Source organism: Athene cunicularia (assembly GCF_003259725.1).
Source record: "Athene cunicularia isolate RWA chromosome 5 unlocalized genomic scaffold, athCun1 chr5_part1, whole genome shotgun sequence".
NCBI lineage: Eukaryota > Metazoa > Chordata > Aves > Strigiformes > Strigidae > Athene > Athene cunicularia.
In genome coordinates, this window is record NW_020799101.1 from 23,885,659 (window position 1) to 23,907,775 (window position 22,117).

A 22,117-nucleotide genomic window follows, 5' to 3' on the forward strand; every position below is an offset into this window, starting at 1 on the left:
AGGTCTCCAACAGGGCCCTGCAGGGAGCATTCACTCCTCTGGAGAGCTACAGAAATAATTTCTCCTCAGCTAAAGATTTAAAATTCAAGGCTGCAGTGGTCAGTGAAAGGGAGGTCATGATCCCACCACATCTGCTTTAGATGGAACATCTGGGCTAAATGCATACACACACACAAAGCTACCCTCATCTTGAATGTGTTGGCTTCAGCCTGTATTTTAGGAGTCAATCAACACTGCTATTTAGACACCAGTACAGCAGATCTGGCAAGGACTAAAAAAATTACCTGTAACCTATTTTTAATACTACTCCATTTCCTTTCTGGGAAGAACTGGAGATCTGGCTTCCGAGGGCAGTGTGTTACTCTATGGCTCTAAAGTTACTCTGATAATTCAAGGTAAAGCGAGAAAGCAGCACAGCTCCCCTCAGCAGTGACAGTCACTGTCAACTCTGTACATGGGGCTGTGGTGGTCACTTGGGCTGCTCCAATGTCTGTCCAGTAACTCTCTGGCATAAACCTTGCTTGCTTCAATTAAAATCCATTTCTACCCCCAATTTTCAAATATGTTTACTGTTGTAAATCCAATTGCATTCATACAAATATAATTTAAATACTATTGGATACATATTCATGCCCAATCCATTAAGCATGAACTGACCCATTAGTTAATTTTTTGACATGTGATATCACAGAACTAACATAACAAAAATCAAGCCACAAAACCTAAGAAGGTGGGGAGAGCACAAAGCACAGCTGAGAGTGACAACTGATTGCAACAACAAAGAAAGACGGACTCCTTCATCTACTTAATTATAGCTTGTCCCATGTTACTGTGCCCATGCTCTAGGGGTGTGCACGTGTGAGTGGGTGTGCATGCCCTGCTGAATTGCTCTGTTAAGGCAGGCAGCCTCAAGTATTTCCCTTTTAATGATGCTGTCAGATGATTAGCCCAAAAGCTCTTAATGAATGGGTAGAGAGACTGCCAGGCAGCAGCAGCAGCCCAGCAATCCCCAGGCACAGGCCTGCTCACAGAGGAGCCTTTCCTGGGTACTGGGCTCCATGACCCATTCAAACAATAACAGGCCCAGTTGCAATGTATGTCTGAGGTGGGGCATCGTGCCCTCTGGTCTAGAATATGCATGCAAATCCTTTACAGCAAAACTGAAGAAAGAAATCATGCAAACCAGGAATTCCTCCAAAAATAAAATGTTATCTACTATAGAGAAGAGCATTCTGATGAATGATGGACTCTGTTGCTTACACCTGCTTTCCTAATTTGCTAAAAATTGTAATTCCTTAAGAAACAGGCTTTTTTTCTCCTTTGAGTCTCCTACCCTAGCTCCATCAGCAGTTCCCTTTTCTAGTTAGGGAGAAGAGCTGACAAGTCCCTCATCTCTCATGTGGTCCTTCTTAAAACAGGTACCTTGAAGTTTTCTAAAACCCAAAGACCAAGGAAGACTCCCTAAGAGTGCCAAAAAGACAGCATTCCAGCAGGGCCAAAGGATGGAACTCATGGGAAGAAGCAAAACCCTTGTCTTGAGAAATGAGAAGAATGGATGAAGAGGAAAAATCATTCTGAGGCCTAGATTAGACCTTTTACCTGCTAGACAGGTCAGCTTTGCCAAGAGGATGACCTGATTCCTTGGCTGCTGGCATACATGGTGTCTGTTTTTTCTAACTGGGCAAAGCAGTAGCACAGGCTGGGGAGCAGTCATTTTTGCTTGATTCAACCATGATATGCACAACAGCCAAGGGGCTTCTTGCAGGCCCCAGCAGTGAGGCCAGCCGGGAGTGCAGTTTTGTTATTGTAGCCTGAGGCCCACTTCCAATCCAATTACACACAACAGCTGTGCTAGCTTCTCTTTTCCATCCTCTTTGCTTCCTCTGCTGTGCAATCCAGGAGAGGTTTTGTCATTATTGGGGGCAGTGAGTTCAGGGTGAGTGGCACCTACTCTGAGTGATCAAAGGAGTAAGAACATGAGGTAGAAACCAAGGAGGAAGTCATTTACCCCAACATTTATGGGCAGAAATAGCAATCAAACCATGCTATCTATCTCCTTTCTCCCATGGCAGAAACAGTGTTCTGACATTGCACATGGCATATTTAAATAAGTATTCACATAGAGAGGGCTACAAACATGGTAGTGTTTGAAAGAATGAAAATAAACATGCAAACATTCACAGAGATGGCCATGTGCACAAGAGAAAGCAAGACAGCAAGATGTGCAGATAGCAAGACCTGAGGGTGAATGCATTTTATGGCTGACCCATAAGAAGATGGGTATCACTGCAAATCAGGGCACCTGATCTGATGCACAAGTTGGTGCCCAAGTTGGGAAAAGAAAAACTCTTAGGCATGGAAAAGAATTCTTCAGCTTGGAAAAGACATCTCTGTCAATATATGAGACAAAGATAAAATCCCAAATAATACAGAGCAGGTAAACAGCAGGTGAATTTTTTTTTTCCTATGTGTCAGAACACAAGGAGTAGTAGGAGAATGAAATTCTCAAGTAACAGGTATAAAAGCAAGTGAAAGGAAGTACTTTCCACACTTGAATGATTAAACAATGGGACTTGTTATCACAGGGTACTGTGGAGTTAAAAAATATAAGTGGGTGAAGAAAAACAGACTGGACATGTCCAAAGAAAATACATTCATCAATGCCTGTACAATACCACAACACAGATGCAGTATCTGGCCAGAAAGTTTAAAACCACAAAGGTATATCAGGACAAGACCAATGCTAACGTAGTTTCTTAAAGCTTCTTTCAAAGCGTCTACTTTCATAAAAGGACATTTCTGGGCTAGATGAATTCTTGATTTGACCCCAGTGATCACTATTGCCATGTTGCAAATGGATGTGCACAGAGCTGAAAAGCATTCACGTTTCAGTGGAAGAGGATCTGATTTGAGGACGGTGCCTGTGCAAAGAGCATGCAAGAATGAAAACAATGGTGGCACCTATGAAGAAGAACATAAACCTGTACAGCACTGAAGATACAGCATGGGTGGATTCTTACTCTGACCTAGTACCTTCTGCAAATAAGAAACTTCAGATGGGCTGAAACACAATTCATACATTTTCATGCCCAAAAAGCCGAATTCAGCTTCAAGGAAGCAGAAGCCAGCGTACAGGTACTGCTTAAATGACCCTATGACATGGAGTTAGGGAGACAGACTGAAACAGCAGCCTTGAGATGAAGAAGGGAAAGAAGCATTAAAAGATGGACTTTGAAAGATTAAAGACCTGGATCAAAAAAAGCACTAGTACGCTTGCGTCTTCAAGGATCTCTATATCCTTGTGAAGGAGTTGTTCAGGCAAGCAAGGACTAATTTTTCCTCAGGGCCCCAGTTAATTAGGTTATTTCTACTGGGTTGTGTCCATTTAGTTACATGTAAATTCTAGTCAGCAGTAAAATCATAACAGCAAAATACCCAGAATTTAGCCTCCTGCCCTTGAACAACTGAGTATCTTTCCCACAAAGGGGGTAGAGCGAGGCATGAACAGGAAAAGCACTATTTAAACTTCGACACCCCCCCCATGTATCAACACCAGTCACCATAATAACAAGGACCCATGCTTAGTTCTTTTTCCTGCATATAAAAAAAAAAAAAAAAAAAAAAAAAAAAGAAGTGAGAAAGGAGCATATCACTTGCTCCCTGATCTACTGATCTTTTCCCAACAATTTGTCTTTCAGAACCTAGACCACTGGCAAAGAGTAGGAGGTGCAAAGAAGGGGGCAGATATTGTGCAGAGGTGACAGAAGGATCCATTCTGGTCTGTGCTACACACCACTCCCCAGCAAAGGCATTTAACCTCTGTAATAAGGCTCTTAACCTCCATTATGTTCAGCCCAAGATCTCTAAGCATGCTGTGAAGATGAGGTGAGGCTGTAGCTATAACCCCAAAGGGAAAATTCAAGTACTGAAAGAAGTTATTTCTCTTCTACATGACACAGTGAGTCAGTGATCCAGCTGAGTACAGATAGCAACAGTCCCACTTCCAGGGCCATGCTCTAAATACTTGACTTTGCTGCTTACAATGTGGTGGTGTTATTTTGTGACTAGGATCATAAGATTTGCAGTGCAGCTCGGCTTCTTCCTTTGTGAAGTAAAACAGACGGGGTCTTCAGCTGGCTCTTTAAAGGAGTGTAGTATACCAGTCCCTCTTGCCAGAGTACCTCTTTTTCACAAGCAGAGATCCTGCAGCCAGGGAACACTCATACTACACATTTCTGTTTACTGTGAACAAGACCAACTTCTTTGCACTTTGCAGCAACTGTACTCAGAGCAGAGCCCTGTGGTCCCCACTGCTGCCAGCCCCAGCCTATTCACAGCTACCTTCTCTTACTGGAGAATTTGTTCTAACCAGTCTATTCAACAATAAAAAATACTCCGTTAATCAATGGGCTCTTTACAGCCCTTTTGCTGCCTGGGGGTAAATAGTTACCAGTAGCTCATAAAATTCCTAATTTGTCTTGCAAACAGAAGATGGTTAAAGTATCCATTTTGACAGGGGCTCAGGACTCTGTCCTCTCAATACAGATAGCTGGACGGCCAAATAGGAAGAAAGCCTCTGCACAGCCAGGCATAGGGGAAGTGCACACTCAAACCCTGCTGGTGGTTCACACCGCTGCTCAGTCATACAGCAATGTCAGTGTCCTCCCCAGGGGGGCCTGAGCAGAGGGATTAGGCTGCCTAGGAGTAAAGAGTTACAGAGCCCAGTAATGAGGTATGGGTAGTTTTCAGATGGACAACATACAGATGAGTGTGAGAGCACGTGGAAAAGCACATTCACATGTGACTAGAAACTCACATGAGAAAGCACATAGCAGTCTTGAGAAAAAGAACACATGTGTATGAGTGATGGGGAGAACAAAAAATGCACGTCCAAGCATATAATCATGAGAAGAAGAGGGCAGTGGGGCAGAAGAGCCCATTCAGAGAGCAGAAGGATGGACCACTCCAGGGTGCCCACATTAACAGCAGCATGGTCCTGTCCTGATTGTACCACATCTGCTTGGGTCTCTAAGAGTGATGCTGTTGGCCCCTGCACACTGTGCAGGCCTTGGAGATGGCCCTGATGGTGTTCAAGGCAACACTCATTTGCGGCATAATATCATGAGTCCTACTGGCAGAGAACATCAAGGACATGTCTCCCCAATTCAACCATCCTTTTCTGCCACGCACACCCACAGCTTCAGGACATGGTGGAGAGACTTGTGACCCCAAGTCCTTGGTGCATGTCCCATCAGATCCTGCTAAGATGAGAGGAGACAGGAGTTCCTGGACACCTTAGACTCAGGCAGAGAAGGTACATGTTCAGCCCTGTGGGTCACTGAAAAGATTCACTGTTACAGTTCACAGAATCTCTCTTTCCAAGACATGCCAAGCAACATTTGCTATTTGGCCACTGCCATCCCCATTGTTGCCAGCTGAGATGCACACAGAATGTAAAGAACCTCAGCAGAACAAAAAGGAGGCTGATGAGAGAAGCCAAAAGGCTAAATATGCAGGGAAATTACCCGAGCAGCTGGCCCTCACTGCATCTCTCTGAAGTGTTTCACAAAATCTGATTATCCAAGTGTAGAAAAGAAGCAAATTGAACAGAGGACTTGTTCCAGGTCCAGGTCGGGTTTAGCAAAAGTTATGTGGAAATCTGAGAAGGAAAAGAGCCTTGACTCTGCCATCATCTCACTCCAGCCAGGGCAATGCCAGCTGCTTCCCTAGGCTCTCATTTCCATTTCACATAATGATAAACCAGGTGGAGCTGCCTGAGCGTGAGGTAAAAATTAGTTTCTTAAGCTTCAGTGGCAACAGGATGTGGACCACAGCATAAGGTGGTCTAGTTTGATTAACCCTTGTAGCTCAAGTTGGGGGATTCAGATACTTCTGGCAATGAGAGAGCTATCTGGGGAGGGAGGATTGGAGTTCTCTGTGGTAAAATACTTCCTTGTGGAAAAACTCCCCAAATAAACAAGCAAATAAAACACATGTTTTTTCCTTTTATATGAATAATTTTGCCCCATCAGGGATTAAAGTTTTGATGCCTAAATAAGATCACACATTCACATTCAACCAGAAGATATTCACTGCTTTTTAAAACCTAAAATAAAAAAAATCCTCCTTTGTTAGTGGAAATGAAAGTCAATAGGTTATCAGTGGGACTAGCAAATGGAGTAGACAGCAGTAGGAGAAGGATAATGACTGAACTAGATTTGTATGGCAGACTACATCCAGATGTATCCGAAATAAATTGTATATAATGCAATGTCAAATGTCAGGTAATTAGCAATACAAGCAACCATTTTTAATGTAACTTTCATTCCTAAAACATCCCTTTAACTGACCAACACAATGTAACCTCTGAAGAGGGAAGTCTGTGACCTTTGCTACTATGAAGCCCTCCTTTTAGCAAAGACTTTGCAATCCAGACCCTGTGATGTTCAGTAGGAAGATTTGTTCTGTACACTCTCAGGAAGCAGGTTGAGATTTATGCTCCTGGTAACTGCCCACCAACACTCCTTAAAGAGCAGCCTTTCATCTCAGCACAAGCAACACTTACCTGGAATATGATTGACATCTGTTGAGGTGTTTTCATGGCAAGCAGAAGGGAGAAAAGGAAAAGAGAGAGAGAGAAGAGAAAAAAGCCATTAGAGATGCACACAGCAACTCAACATCCTTGCATGGAAATCAATTTCATGCAAAACCAGAAGTAATTAGGTTTGTTTGAAGGCCACCCATCTGCAGCCAAGCACCCAGCCATGCAAGGGAGGAGGCATTGGCTCCCTCTCCACTGTGCATGTAAAAGTGAATCCACCATCATATCTGTCCGGAGAGAGAGTTCCTGGAATCAGATAGAACCAAGCCACGTCAGTTCCTGTAAGAATATTGGTTAAAATATTCTACTGTTTTTCACACAAATGCAAAAGAGACAAACAAAAAAAACCTGCCTGCAGTAGGTTTCTATTGCACATAAATTCAAGCAAGTTTTCAGAAAAAATAAAAGAACCTGCTCCCCTTTTATGAGGGGCCATGTGAATTTATGACCATGTGCAAGACACTCAGCATAGTCCCAAAGTCTAGAAGAGAGCCCATTCCTTTTCATTCCTCCTATCCATCATTCCCAAAACAACATCCTTTATTGCAGACAGCAATAGGGGTGAGGGAGAAGAGTGTCAGAGGCTTGCTCATCCCACATATTGTCTTTTCACAAGATGTTGAATTCAGACCAAACATCATTCGGTATTTTTTCTCTTTGTGACATAAGCTGCTTTTCAGAATCAATCACATAAATCCAGGAATAAATTAGTCCTTTAAAAAAAGAGAGGAGCAAGACTATGTAAGTGGTAGTATCGATCACAGAAAAGGCATATCTTTGAATGTAGTGTGTGTTTTGGGCAGAGCTCACAAATCCCAGAGAATGTACTTTAAAAAAACGTCTCTCATAACTTTTTTAACATCCCAAATTTAGTCTTGCTCTGAATAGCTACAGTTATCATAACACCATGAGGGAAGAACCCCTGAAATCTCATGGGATTAGACTGTATCAATACTTTCCTCCCAAGGCAGTCCTCTGAAGAAAAATGAATTTGCTTGAAGAAACAAGGGGGCCAGGTTCATAGGTAGCATTCTTCCCTGGAGGTTTGTACCTTGCTCAGGCATTGTGCTGCTACAGGTATCATCTTTCCAGTAAGACTTCAAAGCAATGCATTAACGATTTGGACTACTACAGGTCCCAGACCACTTCTGCCACAAGTACAGGAGCATGACACGCTGGGTGCTTTGCCTACACACCAAGGCCTAACAACATATCTTCCTTCCCTGAATATCCCCTCTAGTTTTCCATCAGTATTTCACCTTCCTGTCCAAATCAGCTGTGCTGCTGTGGAACTGGTGCCACTTGTCTTCCCCAGACACGTGCATTTCGTTGGTGAGTGATTCCTATGCATGCTGCTTTTTGTTTATCACTTTCTGTTGTTTCTTGTTTATCACTTTGTAATGGCTCCAGAATCATTTGAGAAAAAGTCCCTGTGATACATCACACATATATCAAGCCATCCTTCCCTAAGGAGGTAATAACCCAAATAAAACAATGCACAAAGAGGGGAGGGACTGTTGTATCAACTCATTTAATTTCCATAGCTTCTACTAAACATATATGTCAGACCTGATGACTTGTTATTTGTTGCCTTTCCTCTTTTAAAAAATAATTGTATCTAAGAACTTGTGTCTTGGCATGCAAGCCTGGAAGGATGCTTAGCACTGAAAGTCTGCCTGAAAAATAATTAATTTTAGGTAGGAAAAAAAACCAAGGGTGAAGCAGCAATGCATGCACTGAGGATGGAAGGCAAAAGGTGAGAGCAGGGGCAGAAGGAAGGAGCAGACCCTTAAAACACCTCTGAAGAATGCGAGCATGATGCCAAAGAATTTACAAGTCCACAGCTAGGACTTGAGGAAAATCCATGGCAGTCAGAGAAGATGAACAGAAATTTTAGAAGAGGAAGAAGGGAACACAGTAAGGTACTTCAAATGTTTATGATAATCCAGCATCTGCCCCAAAGCCTATTCTAAGCAGGTACGAAGCTCTAGACCCATGTTGAACTCAGCCTTGCTGCACGCCTGAAAAAGAAGCGGGGACAGCCGAAGCCCAGGCTACCTCGGGGGCCCAGGAACAGCAGGCAGCCTCACCAGGGTGTCTGTGCTCCCGGAGGAAATCTGTGGGACGTTTAGGGAATAAAAAGGATCAGCAGATAGAAAGGGCAAAGGAAAGAGCTAACCAAGGGTGAGCAAGGGATAAACACATTAAGCAAATAAGAGAAGAGGCAGTGGGCTGTAACTGATACACTGCTTGAAATAATACTTATTTAACTGTGCATGAATTAAACAGGTCATGAAGCTGTTAAAAAGGGGAACAATGAAGTGTTAAGAGCTACACGAGCATCTCTAAAATGTAGTTTATCAATGGCAAGTAACAGGGGGCAGACAGCAAGGGAAATTTTTTTTTTTTAAGTCTCCATCCAACACGATTTCTGTATACACCAGTTGCATTAGAAAAGGCACTGTTTGCATGTCTGCGACACTTTTGCAGTATTTACCTATGTGGCAGCCCAGGTCATTAGTGTTACTTCCCATACTAAATACAAAGGGAGTTTCTTGTATTGCAGACACCCCCCCATGTGGTATTTGCTGGCAAATGCTTATTTTCAAATTGTGAAAGTACTTGGGGTTTATTTTAAAACACACATGAGAAAGCACTGCTTTGTGAAAATAAAAATGGCATAGAGCCAGTCAGTCCTCAGAAAAGACCCTACAATATCACCGTGGCATACAATTCAAATTGCCATGCAAGTCCTCATGGGAAACCCCACAGCATCTCTGCAGCATGGTGTGCCACTCACTTCACTGTTGGTGCACAATTAAAACTGGGGTTGCATATATCGACAAAAGGGACCCTTAATAAGGAACCTCTGAGGCAGTACTTTATGGCTGGTGACTCCACAATTAGAAGAAATCCAATGCCTCAAGAAAGGTAGAAGATAGAGATGGCAAATAGGCAGTGACCAGATTTGGGGAACTGAGCTGACTCTCCTTCAGACCCTGTCAACTGAGATCTTCTCACGAATTCTCTTCGTGTTTTTCTGGTCTGTTTTCAAAAGGACTGTTTAAAACATGTTCCCACTCTACTCCTCTTCCATTAGCGCTACCTTGCTTCCTCTAGGGACCTCCTACCTACAGCGACTGAGAAGGTACAGTGTTCGATTACACAGGGAACATGCAGAACCCACGGCTAACAAAAAGCCCAGTGACCATGGGACTTACTACCGTGCAAATAGAGACTTCTCCACTTTCTTCAGCTCAGAGCACTTCAAATACAGAAAGGTCTGCCTCTTAACAAAAGAGAAGGAAGAGTTTGCTTTATCCTATACACGAGTCCATTTATTGCTCCTTTGTAAAAGGCTGAGCTGCAAGCGGGTGCTGTTTGCTTTTGTTCTTTGATGCTAATAGCTGGGTTGAAAGAGGGATCAGCAGGGCTGCTGCCTTTGTCTGGTGCAGCCCCAGCCATCTGGGTGGGGTGGAATGGGAAGGAGGAGGATAGAGGGGAGCGGGAGGAACAAAGCAAACATTATTATAGCTCAGATAATTCCCTTGCCTGTGAGAAAACATCTGAGGTATTTTTAACTCTAATATTTTTAACAAGAAGTTTAGGAATAAGGGAAGTCATGAGAGCGTACTTCTCTCTCTCTCCAACTGGAAGACAAGGACAGCACACACTGTGCACACCAGTCCTACCAGTACAAATCACCTTGACCCAAAGAGACCTCCTTTCGTTCCCACCTCCATGGTCCATTCAGTCTTGTTCCCCACTTTGATGGGCTGTGGACACCTGTCTTCCGACAGCTAAACTGAGAGCCACAGACTGAATTCATCACAAACTAGTTGCCAGGTAGAAGCATCCTAGGCTAAGTGGAAATAAGCACCTAGAAGTATATAGTACTGTCTTGTACTCCAGGTCCCTCAAGCTTTCCAGCATCCTCCTCCAGAGGTCCCTGGTTACCCTCTCTCTGAATGCCAGTGTGTGGAGAGCACTGGGGAGCAGGCAGAAACTGAGGAGAGGAGGAGGACAAAAGTTTTAACACTCGGAGGCATTTTTTTGTCATAGGAGTCTCATTCCCAATAAGAGGAGATTCTGCCTTTAGACAGGAAAATGGCCTTATTCTGAAATTACTGACACCTAAAAAAGCTTTTCTAAAGTAGATTTAGCTCTCATTGTGCTGCAAATACAGACAATGGATAATGGGTACAATTTCACTGGCAGAAGAATGACTGATTGGGAACTCTCAGTCACTTACCTTGACTTACTGATATATATGAAAACAGTTCAGAGACCATAGATTGATATATTTATGGCCACCTGTGAAATGATTCAAAAGATACGTGATGAGCCAGCCTGGACTCCTGCAATGTGGTAGTAAGAGAAACTGGTGACTCAGAACCGGGTGATTTCCTCTTAACTGAGTTCTGATGCAACATTTTAACAATACGATGAAAAGCTGCATTTTGGCTGAGCTGGAAACCACTCAAATTGCAGTAAGCAAAGTCGTCATTAATTTGATACTACACCAAAAAAAGTGTTAACTCCAGATGCTGATTTGTCAGTTGGTCTCACTCCACCTTAACCTGGTCTAATAAGGAAAAGGTAGGTAGATACATCATCCTATTTCACCTCCTCTGACAAGCTGTTATGGAGCCAGTGCTGTTGGTGAAAACTGTACAGACTCCTCATCTTTCTCCACAGTGGCTCAAAGCCACCCGGAAAGGGTTACAGCAACATATAAAGAAATGGCATTTACACTGTATGAATAGCTTCTAACAATTTGCTTGGATAAAGATGGACTCCGTAATGAGACCAATTTCAAGCATTAGCACATCACTGTAGTGCCCATGCCCAGGAGGAGATACGCACCTTGAAGATTGTTCTATTTATGGTTAACTAGGTTAAAATCTTAGCTCCATTAAATTCATAAAAGACTTGACAGTTCCTTTGACAGTGTCATGATTTCATCTCTGTTCCTGTTACCCTTCCACTGATTCCAACGGAATTGCCACAGAAGTAAATTTGACCAATTCTATTTAATTCACTAAACATTTAGGATACTGAAACAAATCCAAGACCAATCGAGCCTATGATGTCTGTCACTGAGCTGCACACTGGGATCATGAAGAACTTCACAGTACTAGCAGGTGTAGGCTTTATTGTCTCACTCCAGAAGAATAGGACCCTGTAATTTGTGTTAATGGAGTGTTGAACACTTCTTGTTTTATTCAGTAGAGACAAGTGGTGACACATACATAAACAAGTTCATTACAATCAATTACATTTCTCTGTGTCCTTTGTCCTACGGGATCTCTTAGGCTTCAGTCTCTCAGGAATAGTACTCACTTGATATGGTGCATAGAATTGCAGACATTTGTGGTACTGTGCCTTTGCACAGCTAATACTTGGGATCCCAAAGCACTTATTAGCTGTGAATATAGGAATCATTCATCCAGTACTGAAATACAGCCAGTTCTGAAGTGAAAGAGGCAGATGTTTAACAGCTTATAGGAATGCCATACAGCAGTTTAGCCTGTCAGAGAACAGTAAGAACTACTTAAAGAGGCAGAATGAAACTTGGCTGATTCTACTAAAAGTGCTATATGATTTGAAAGCACTCCTGATTTAAATGAGGTGAAGGGATTTGATTCCAAATCTTATCTGAATGATTAACAGTGATTTGATGCCTCCAAATGCACTTCTTCATACTGTGTGCTTTAATGTTGTGGGCAGTCTGCCCTCTCCACAGAGTCAAATGTGAAGTTGAATGACACATGCCTGAGTATGTCACCTGCTAAAGCATATGAAGCTTGAGTGGATCCTATATCTACTAAAGAAAACTGATCCTTTACTTCAAGGGACCAAGATTTCTCCTCTCTGGCAACCAAGATAGTCAGGCCGAGTGTGCGCTATAGCTAGCTGGGGAGACATTTGCAAGCCACTATGGTTTCGCTACAATTTCATGCCATTTAGAAAAGTGCTGTCATGTCAACATGGTATAGAAGGAATAAGTATGCCTGCTGCTTTCAGAAATGAATGCAGAGAGTTACTTAGCTCCAGTAAGAGTAAAAAAACAACAGAAAAAAATCTTAGAGAAACAAATTCATAATAATCCTTCTAATTAACTCTGTATCATTACTATTCTTAGATAAAGCTGCTTGCTGATTTCACAGCTTTCAGTGAAAATACCATTCTCTCCCACATATCCCAACAAATATGCTAACGTACATTCCTTGGGGCCCTGGCTACATTGCCGGGGAAAAAGTCAACAGTTGTAGCCAACTACTAGCAAAAATCCAACTGGAATTTAATTACTCAGTGCCCTCCAAAGAATCTGTTCATCTTCACTTCAACTTGCCCAAGCGCTCCAGGATGAAGCTTTTTCTATTTCATCCTAGGTGCCTGAGCACTGGAGGAAATAGAGGATTTGCTCCCTGCTATTTTGCACAGCACCCCTATACATCTCCATTCAGCCAGTTGTGTTCAGTCTTATGGAGCACAGAAAGAGAACATAACTGTATAGCTTCTAAAGGGCAGGTGCAAGCAGAAAAAAATCCAAAAAGTGTCCTCCATATTCTCCATAGATAGAATGAGAAGAAACTTATGATGCAGAAAGGGAAGTTTTGGTTTAATGTTAGAAAAAATTGGTAGCAACAGGGTAGAGAGGCTCTGGAATAACTTGGCTACTGGGAGCTAGCCATTGGCATTGAAGACTATTAAGAAAAGACTAAAAAATTATTTCTCATTAATTTTTCAGATATACCCGATCTTGTCTTGGAAAGACTAGTTGGCTCTTGAGACCTTTTCCAATCCCATTTTCTATGACTTTATTATTCCAATTCAAAATGCATTCTCCCCAGACAATCCTGTCAGTAACAGCTGCCAGGCATCATAAGTTGAGTTTTGGTAACAGAGCAGGGCAGACACCAAGACCAAGCCTCTGACAGCAGCCAAGCACATATACTCAAGGAAGAGTCAAAGAAACTAAGAAAATTCACAGTACCCTTCTTAACATCTTCCAGCAATAATAGACAGGTGGATGTTGCATCATGATCAAAATGCTTAACAGTCCTTGATGGACTTTTTCCTCCTTGAATTTGTCTGGTCTCTTCTGGAACTAGAATTAATGTGGTGTGAAACAGTATTTTTTTGTTCATTTAAAACCTGCAGCTGAATATATAGCATTGGGTATCCTCTACCTGTCACCTTATAAAATACTATGAATAAATAGTCTCTATTCAGCATCACCACAGCTCTCTTGATTCTAACTATCTAACTCACCTCCTGCTTTAGCCACTTGTTTTCTAAACTGAAGGGTGCTGGGACATCCTCTGCATATGACAGCCATTCTGTGCCTACAGTGAAAAAACATCTAAGTCATCTACAGCAGGACCAGTTTTGAATATTATCCTTGGGTTAGTTGTACTGGACAATTTGTGTAACTAGTACATTTTAGCATGTCTAAACCCATCAGAAACCTATCCTTCCACTGGGGGCATACAGTACTACACAGTCCAGCCAAAAATCCAGTGAGAACAAAGCTATTATTCTTGTCAGAAACATAGGCTGACAAGTTTATGAATAAGAAATACAAACTGTTTGAACAAATCAGCTTAAGAGCACTCTACCTCTCTGGAGACCCTTGTTCCTCACCAGTGCCTGGTGCAGATCCAGACCCCCTTTTCTCTTTCTGTTTAGCAATATCACACATGCAGCCCTATAAAGAGCACTCACCTGCCCTAGAATTCACTTGCAACACCTGGGCCAAGAACAAGTTATAGCTCCTGTGAAGGAGTAATAGATACAGGAGGACAAATAAAGCATGTTATAGAAAAACTTAGACACTCTGATAGTGTGTGCACAACTTACATACAGTACACAGTCTCCTGCACAAACACTAGGATTTGTCATTCAATGTTCCATGCAAACAACAAAAGCCGCCATACGATTCATCATGTTACGTACTAGAAGTGCCAAAGCTTCTTCAACTTAAGTGGCAGCTCACAGAATAAAAGAGGACCTATTGGTTTTCCTGCCTTCAGCTACAATATTTGGGACCACCATTTATAAGCCATTCATATATTAGGAACAGTGGTGGGATTACATAGAAAGTTGTTTTTGCATTTTCACAGGTCATCTTCAGTGGTAAAAAGAGGAAGATGATTTCTCTTTCCCCCCCAGCTTGGATGAAACAAGAACCTATGACCTTCTAAAAGCATACATTACTTATGGTTCTGCCTGTTTTTTCACGCTTCTATAACATTACTTAGGAATCTCTGCACCTGATTCCATGCAAACATTTACAGCTGGAAACTCCTATCCTCATTTGGATTTCCCTTTAAGGTGAAAGAGCCTCATGCTTTGCAAAGCTTTTAAAAAACTGCTTGCAAGAGAGTTACATTCCCATGGTCAGCTGCTTCCTCATGTTCTAATTACAGCTGAAAGTAACTTCCCATTACAAGCCAAATTTTCTCTTGACTTTAACAAGGACTAAATCAACCAATGTGACACTTCAGTGGTTGCATCATATCATAGCAAGAGATGTTCTTGTAAACTGGAGGTGACTCACACAACAGATCTTTGAGATACAGGAGACAGTTTCTCTCCAGTGACCTTCCTATTTTAATTGATTTAAGCATCAGGAAGGGATAGCAACTGGATGGACCTCCCTAAATGAAATATCTTCCCCGCCAGGAATGCCTTCCCTGGATTCACCAACTTAGCTACTTCTTCTCAGATCTCTCAGATCCAGCAAAGGCAATAAAGATAAAGCTAGAAGGTTAACAGGACATAAAAATGATAGGGAGCTTGCTGATGATGATGCAGACAGAACAGTGGACTTTCCTGTGCTGACCACCACAAAAATTAACTTCATGTTGACTGGTTTTGTGGCTTACACTAAAGCAAACTAGTCATGTGACCCAGGAAGCTAAAACTAGTTTCATTGCAGGCACTCTGCTATCTGCTCAATCAGGCCTATGGTGTTTCACCTTTGTCTGCACCACCTGCAAGATGTGATACAGAGACTGAAACCAGGGCATTGCCCACCATATGCTACAGAAAGAAAGTACCTCTCTTCCTGTTAAGCAAGAAACTGCACATATGATGAGTATTTTCTTGTTCTCAGAATGTCACCATGACAGTTACTAAAGGCATTTACTATCCCCAAATCCATTGCAAATTGTGCTGCCTCCATTCCTCTTATCCAAAAAATGATGGACAGGAATGAACTTTGGGCATATCCCCTGTGACATATACAGCACTGAGGATATTCAATAAATAGTAACACAAAGAACAGAAAAAGGAGTTAACACAAGGAGATTTGGAAAAAAAGTGATAAGTAAGCAGAGAAAGGGCTCATTAAGCCTATGAAGTGTCCCAAGCTATAATCTATTTGCTGTACCCAGTCTTGGAATTAATAAAACAAATCCCTCGATAAGTCTGACAGAGTTATTAAAGGATGTTAATATTCCCCTCAGAGCAATCTGAAGAAGCAGAGCTGGAACTACAGAATGCTGTGACTAGCCTAGTTAGGCAAGGGTGCTGGGAGAGGAAGGGGGACCCTTCTCCAAACCCACCTGACTCTCACTGTCAGTATTGCTTCCTCATACCCAGCCTGCTCTGGAAATGGTCAGAGGCTGCAGAACAAGGGGGAAACCTGCAAGGAGGAATACCCCCCATCCCCACTACTTCTGACAACCTAATCTTACATGCAGCAGGAAGAGAGAAGCTGCTCCACTGGTTGAGCTAAAGCTAAAGCTTCCCTGCTCACAGCAGCCCTAGGTGCCAGTCCACAGCAGCAAGGACATCCCATACTACTGGCCTCAGAGGCCACCACCTGAGCTCTGAAGAAGCAGCAGCTTGTGCAGTCTTGGAAGGCAAGGACCACTCCTTTGCACAGCTTACACTCCTTTGCACTTACTAGTGCCAACACTCCCTGTGCTGCATCACTGCATCCCAAGACAGAAATGGCATAGTACATCCATCTGCAAGGCACACAGATGTCCCACAGAAATAGAGAGATGGCATTTTCCACATTAAAAGGGACCTCTAAGGTTCCAGCCAGTAGTCCAGATGTTGTCTCTTCAGTATCAAGTTACCTCTTTGTTGGAAGGTCTAAGTAGAATTATTAGCATTTCACCACTGAATCCAACTCAGTCAATGTTACACACCTCCCTAAAATTCCTGAGATTATACACATCTCTTTTTGAAAAAAAGTTGGGGGATGGGAAATAAAACTCCCACTTTCTTTCTCAATACTGATTATAGCTAATACAGAATAAAATCTAGGTTTATTACAGGATTCAGATGGAATTAATTTGTAACTCAGTTCTGTATTGGGAGCCTTGCGGAAGACACTGTATTCGAGGAGTTAGTGATCCTAATCAGGCCAAGTCTGCTCTGTTGGGCCTTGTACTTAGGGCCTGAGAAACTTGTACATTAACAGGAGTAGCCACTGCATGGGATCTTGCTGAAGTGCCCTATGCTGGCCTGTGCTGTGTGCTGATGGGTGTTATCCCAACCCACCAGGAAAAGATACATGATTCTGTTTGCTACACAAAATAAAAGGCACTACAGCAAGGGAAGGAGGAGGAAAATCCATCCAAGGTCCATCTGATGCTGCATGAAAGCAGAATTTCCAGCCTCTGAAGTGATGTAAGATTTACTTGCTATCTATATTCCCCTTTTCATTATATCTTATTAAAAATGTCTATTTTATTACACCATTTGTTGCTGAGCCTTCTTATTTACCTCCAGATAAAAACCCTGCACACTATCTCTTGCTCACTCTCTCACCCAACCACTCCTCAGTGCAGAAAAGCTTTAAGGGAAAGACTCAGAAAAGGCTGCCAGGGTGCCGGTTAGCCACTTGGTACCATCAGGTGCTCAGATCTGTGTTGCAGTAGGTCTCCATGGCCAAGGAACCACTCACAGTCTTCTGTTCTAAGCACTTATCTCCCTGAATTGCCTACTGATTTGAAAACAAAGACCATAATCTTGAAATTTACTTGGTGTCTATGACATGCTTAGCATGCCTCTGGGTTTGGTGTAAGTAAGTATCAACTAATTATTGATTCATTCACTCCAATTCCAATTAGGATGGAGTTCCAGTGTGCCTGTAAAGTGAGAACTCTATTTATTATACATAAAAATATATAGTGCATGTTCCTCCAACTTACAATAATCACCCTAAATACAGCATGAGTAATCAGGAGAAATGCATCTTCTTTTGCTCTCCCTCCTACACTTACATATCATTTTTAGAGTATGTGTTAGAGGGTTTTATATTCCATGTTATTGCTGTATTTGCTGCTGCAATATATATATTTAAATTAAATAGAAGTCATCAAGAGGTTCTATTGGAAGCATTTGCCTTGTTTATTGTTGAAAGGCACTGCTTGGAAAAGAGTAACTGCTGACTTAAGTAAATGTGAAACATAATGATGGGAAACAGCTGCATTCCACATCTTTCAAAATGCTCTATTTTCTTGTATGACTGTCTAAATGTAGACCTCCAGCCTGCAGCAGGATCCATGCAGATGCAGACCCAAGTGCATAACCACAGGGCAGGGCAGGACCTTGTACCCACTGAATTCAGCAGATTCATCGAATGGACTAGGATCAGGCCCCTAAAATTACACGCACTTGCATGCATAAGAATTCTGGGTTTGTTTTTTCTATACATAGTCCAAACCACTTTTGATAAATGTGTTAACATAACACAAATAAGCTCATACCCAGAACAACAGAAAACAGACAGGAAAGATGTAGGAAAAAGAGCTGTACATCTTTTTAGTTATTGAAAAAGTGTTTTAAAATTTCTACTCTTTCTTAAATCTGTGAAGCATTTGCAATAAATAGCTTCCATGCTCATTTTCTCACATTTATTATATAAAACGCACTGCTGAGTATGAAGCTTTTCATCTCCAAGCCACTAGTTCAAATCCACTGTATGTCAATAAATATTCAAAGTTATTCCCAGCTAGCAGTCCTCCCATGACCTAAGTGAAAGCAGATGGAGACCTCAATTCATATCCTAGCCAATTTCTTAATCCAGAAAAGCCCCCATCATAATAATTGGCTTCCAACAGGACACAAATGTGTTGAGCATGGCATAACTGAAAAAGCACAATCCCCCCACCAAGAAGACTGCCAAACACACTATCAAACACTAGCACTAATTGATATCTCACCTGGGTCTTAAGCACAAACAGAACACATTTTATACTCTTATTTCTAAATGCAATTTTTTTGCAGAAAGTTTCCACCAGATGCTTGGTGCATGAGTCAAAGCTAGTACCTCTCCTCCAGGAACTGTTATTCCTCACCAGCCAGGATCCAGCTCTAAGTGTTCATGCACCAAAAGCACGGAAAGGAAGGTGTTAGGACCAGCAGCATATGTCAGACTGTCCCAGGGTGTTTGTACCTCCATGTCTGTGATGAGGTCATGGAAAGCCACAGCTTTCGCTAATTCCCTGAACAATTCAGGGCCTATAACTGCAGAATGAAACAGGGAAAGCTGTTCAGTTTATTCTGATTACATTTTACAGAGCCTCATTCACTACTAGGTGAGTAATCAGTCCCATACTTAAAGAGCTAATAAAAACTTCCTTCACTAGGGAGACACAGCCTGCAACAAAACAATAACCATTAGAGAGCAGAGACACAATTCATCTTTGGGTTCCAGTGATGGTCATAAGCACTATTGCTGAGGAATTTGGAAGGGGGACTGTTCCTTCTTTTCTATGCCCTCTAGTTACTAAAAGGGTAATATCTGTTTTCTCTTCTCCGAGAATATGTCAGTGTGGATCCCACTAGAAATGACTGGGAAGCAGTAGCCTTCCAGGACTGTAGGAGAAAAGTATTTCAGCTGTATCAAGGAGTGATTGAAGGACAGTATTCCTGGACCAGCATCTGACTTAGCTGCCTTTTTCAAAGACATAATGTTTAACAAGATAAAAAAATCATTATTTATGTTGTCACCTCACATCATGTGGCAGAAACAGGCATTAACATCTGCTTCTGAGTTCACAGAACCACAGAATCACAAAGTAGTTGAGGTTTGAAGGGACCTCTCAAGACTATCTATTCTGACCCCCCAACTCCCTCAGGGTCAAACTAGAGCAGGTTGCTCAGGACTTTCTCTAGCCCGGATTTTACTGTCTTCAAGGATGGAAGACTCTGCAACAGCTGGTGAAGGGTGCCTGGATACACAAAACAGCCCACTCATTTAAAGAGAGCTGGATGTAACCTCTAAGTGGTTCAGAAAGGTCGATATAGCCATAAATACACAGGAAGGTGGTCCAAGAGATGTACTCTTTTCCCCTCCACAGAGAAATGCAAGTTTGAGAAGAACAGCACAGATAATGATTTGCAGAGAACCCCAAGGACACAGTAGGAATGAAGGTGGTTTCAGTTATGGAGATATGGAGTTTCAGTACCATCTTTTTGCAACTGAATGCTGCATGATCAGCTGAAGGAGCTGAAGATAATTCTTTGTATTAGGGGCCATCCACAAGAAGAAACATTCAAAAATATAGGAAAGTTTAATGTCACTTCAAAGCAAACTTTAGGAAGCAGACACTGAGTCTTCAGCTAGAAGTTACATCTCTAATGAAAAAAAGTCAGTATAAAGTAGATCCTGAAGGATTAGTAATACTGGTAATACCAAATGTAAAACAGAATACATGGTTGGATGTAACTGCCTAAGTGTGTGATAGGTTGATATTGTTGCAAGGTGAATCCCAAGAATTGAATATTAATCCAGCATGTTGCAAGAACAACCTGTGGAAACCATCTTTTTACCAGGTGCTTGCACCAGTTCAGATAGTTTTAAGCAGCTCCTATTTAAGACTTGTACTGTGAAAAGTAACTCCTCCTGGATGAGAACTTGTTTCTTCTGAATCTCCTGAATCTGTAAGAAGCAAAATGGTTGTCATATTCAGCTGCACACCTCTCATTTGTCAGGCACAGCAGCCACTCAACTAGGAACATTATCTGCAGGTCATTCTCCTATACATCCACATAAGATGGAAGAAGGGTGGGGACCAGCTGGACAATTAGACAAGTATGACAACGCAAACACTGTAATTTGGTGAAAGGTGATCAAGAAAATCATAGCCTCATACCACCTAATCCTGGATATCAGACAGCATATGGGAAAGTAATAGAAAACTACACAGCTGCAAAATTGAGCCAGTGTAAAACTAGCACAGGCAGTATATGGAGCAGCAGATAGAGCACATGGTATCTTCTCTTGTAAACCAGTCATGAAATATCTATATTAGCAGAATGTACAGAAAAACATTTATAAGGACTTTTTCAGCAGCCACCAGTTGCTGGATATCAAGTCTGGTGAGGAAGCTTGCCAGTTTGGAGGCATAGAGCAACAGGGTTAATAACACTATATCCAGATCCTGATGATTTCCCAGTGAGAGAAAACTGAGTACATCTCCCTGGCTGTTTATAAAATGTAACATTATATGGACATACTGCTTATCAGCCATGCCACAACAAAACTCCGTAAAACAAGCAGAAACACTATGCAGACCAGCCTCACACCTTTCTATTCCAGGACAGTACTGTAGCTTCATCTCCTTCCAAGAGCACATTATTCACCATTGCTGATAGTTCAAGTGGGTATCTGTGCCTTATAGTGATATTGCCTTCGAATGGTCATGACCATTGTCACTGCAGGGATGACATAAGGAACATTCTTTTTCTCCAGGATTAGCTGTAAAAAGTTGAGGTGGAAATGAAACCTGATCCCCTTGCTTTTATGGTCCCTTGGCCATGCTCCAGAAGGCCAGAGGTGAGGCCTGACAAAGAGTATCAGTTCTACACACCACCATTTGAGAGGGACTGATTCCTTCTTACCAGTGCAATACAGTTTAATCCCCACTTGCAAATAACTAGAGAAAAAGAAACTGTCAAAGAAGATGATATTGCCTATCAGTCATGGCGTACATGAACTTAATTACTTGCTATGGGTGAAAGAGCAATTGTTGTAGTTTCTATCTACTGGGGGAAGTAGAACACCCTTCTATTCTAAATGCTGAATGTTTGAAGAACCCCACACAATGGCATGAAGAGTAAGAAAAAAACCCAGTCCTTGTGTTAGGAACACTGAGGTCAACAGCACCACTCCAAAGGATGTCCTACAGACTGGGCGATGGTACAGAAGGACTGTGAGCCAATCTTGAGCTTGGAGATGTCAGTGGATAAGAGTCCACTTCACTATCCTAAACTTCAGACAGAAGACAGTATGTATGCATCTGCTAGGTTCCCTCAGACCTAGAACAGGGAAACAACCCCCCTTATTATTTAATGTAATGTAGCATGAGCAAAAGCTGCTTCTTCACTCCTATGTAGTCTCTTGTACGACTTCCAGAGAAAGCAACACCCACTTCTATTGGGGGAAAGCTTTCTTACGAGTGACACACTAAAAAAGAATGGGGAAAAAGATATAAGAGATTAAACTGGTCAGATAGCTACAGCCATACCATGATTTACAAAAGA

The 22,117-nt window shown here is 42.1% G+C and overlaps 1 protein-coding gene across 24 annotated transcripts in view; it reads right to left on the minus strand.

The window, feature by feature from the left end:
- Window positions 1-22,117, minus strand: part of NRXN3 (neurexin 3) — a 991,793-nt gene that overhangs the window by 927,008 nt on the left and 42,668 nt on the right. For 20 of the 24 annotated variants that reach the window (XM_026849892.1, XM_026849889.1, XM_026849875.1 and 17 more), the window contains one exon: window positions 6,566-6,583. The exons of the other annotated variants lie outside the window; for them this stretch is intronic. In XM_026849892.1, the coding sequence (XP_026705693.1) occupies window positions 6,566-6,583 (18 nt within the window). The remainder of the gene's footprint in view (window positions 1-6,565; window positions 6,584-22,117) is intronic. 24 annotated transcript variants of the gene reach the window in all.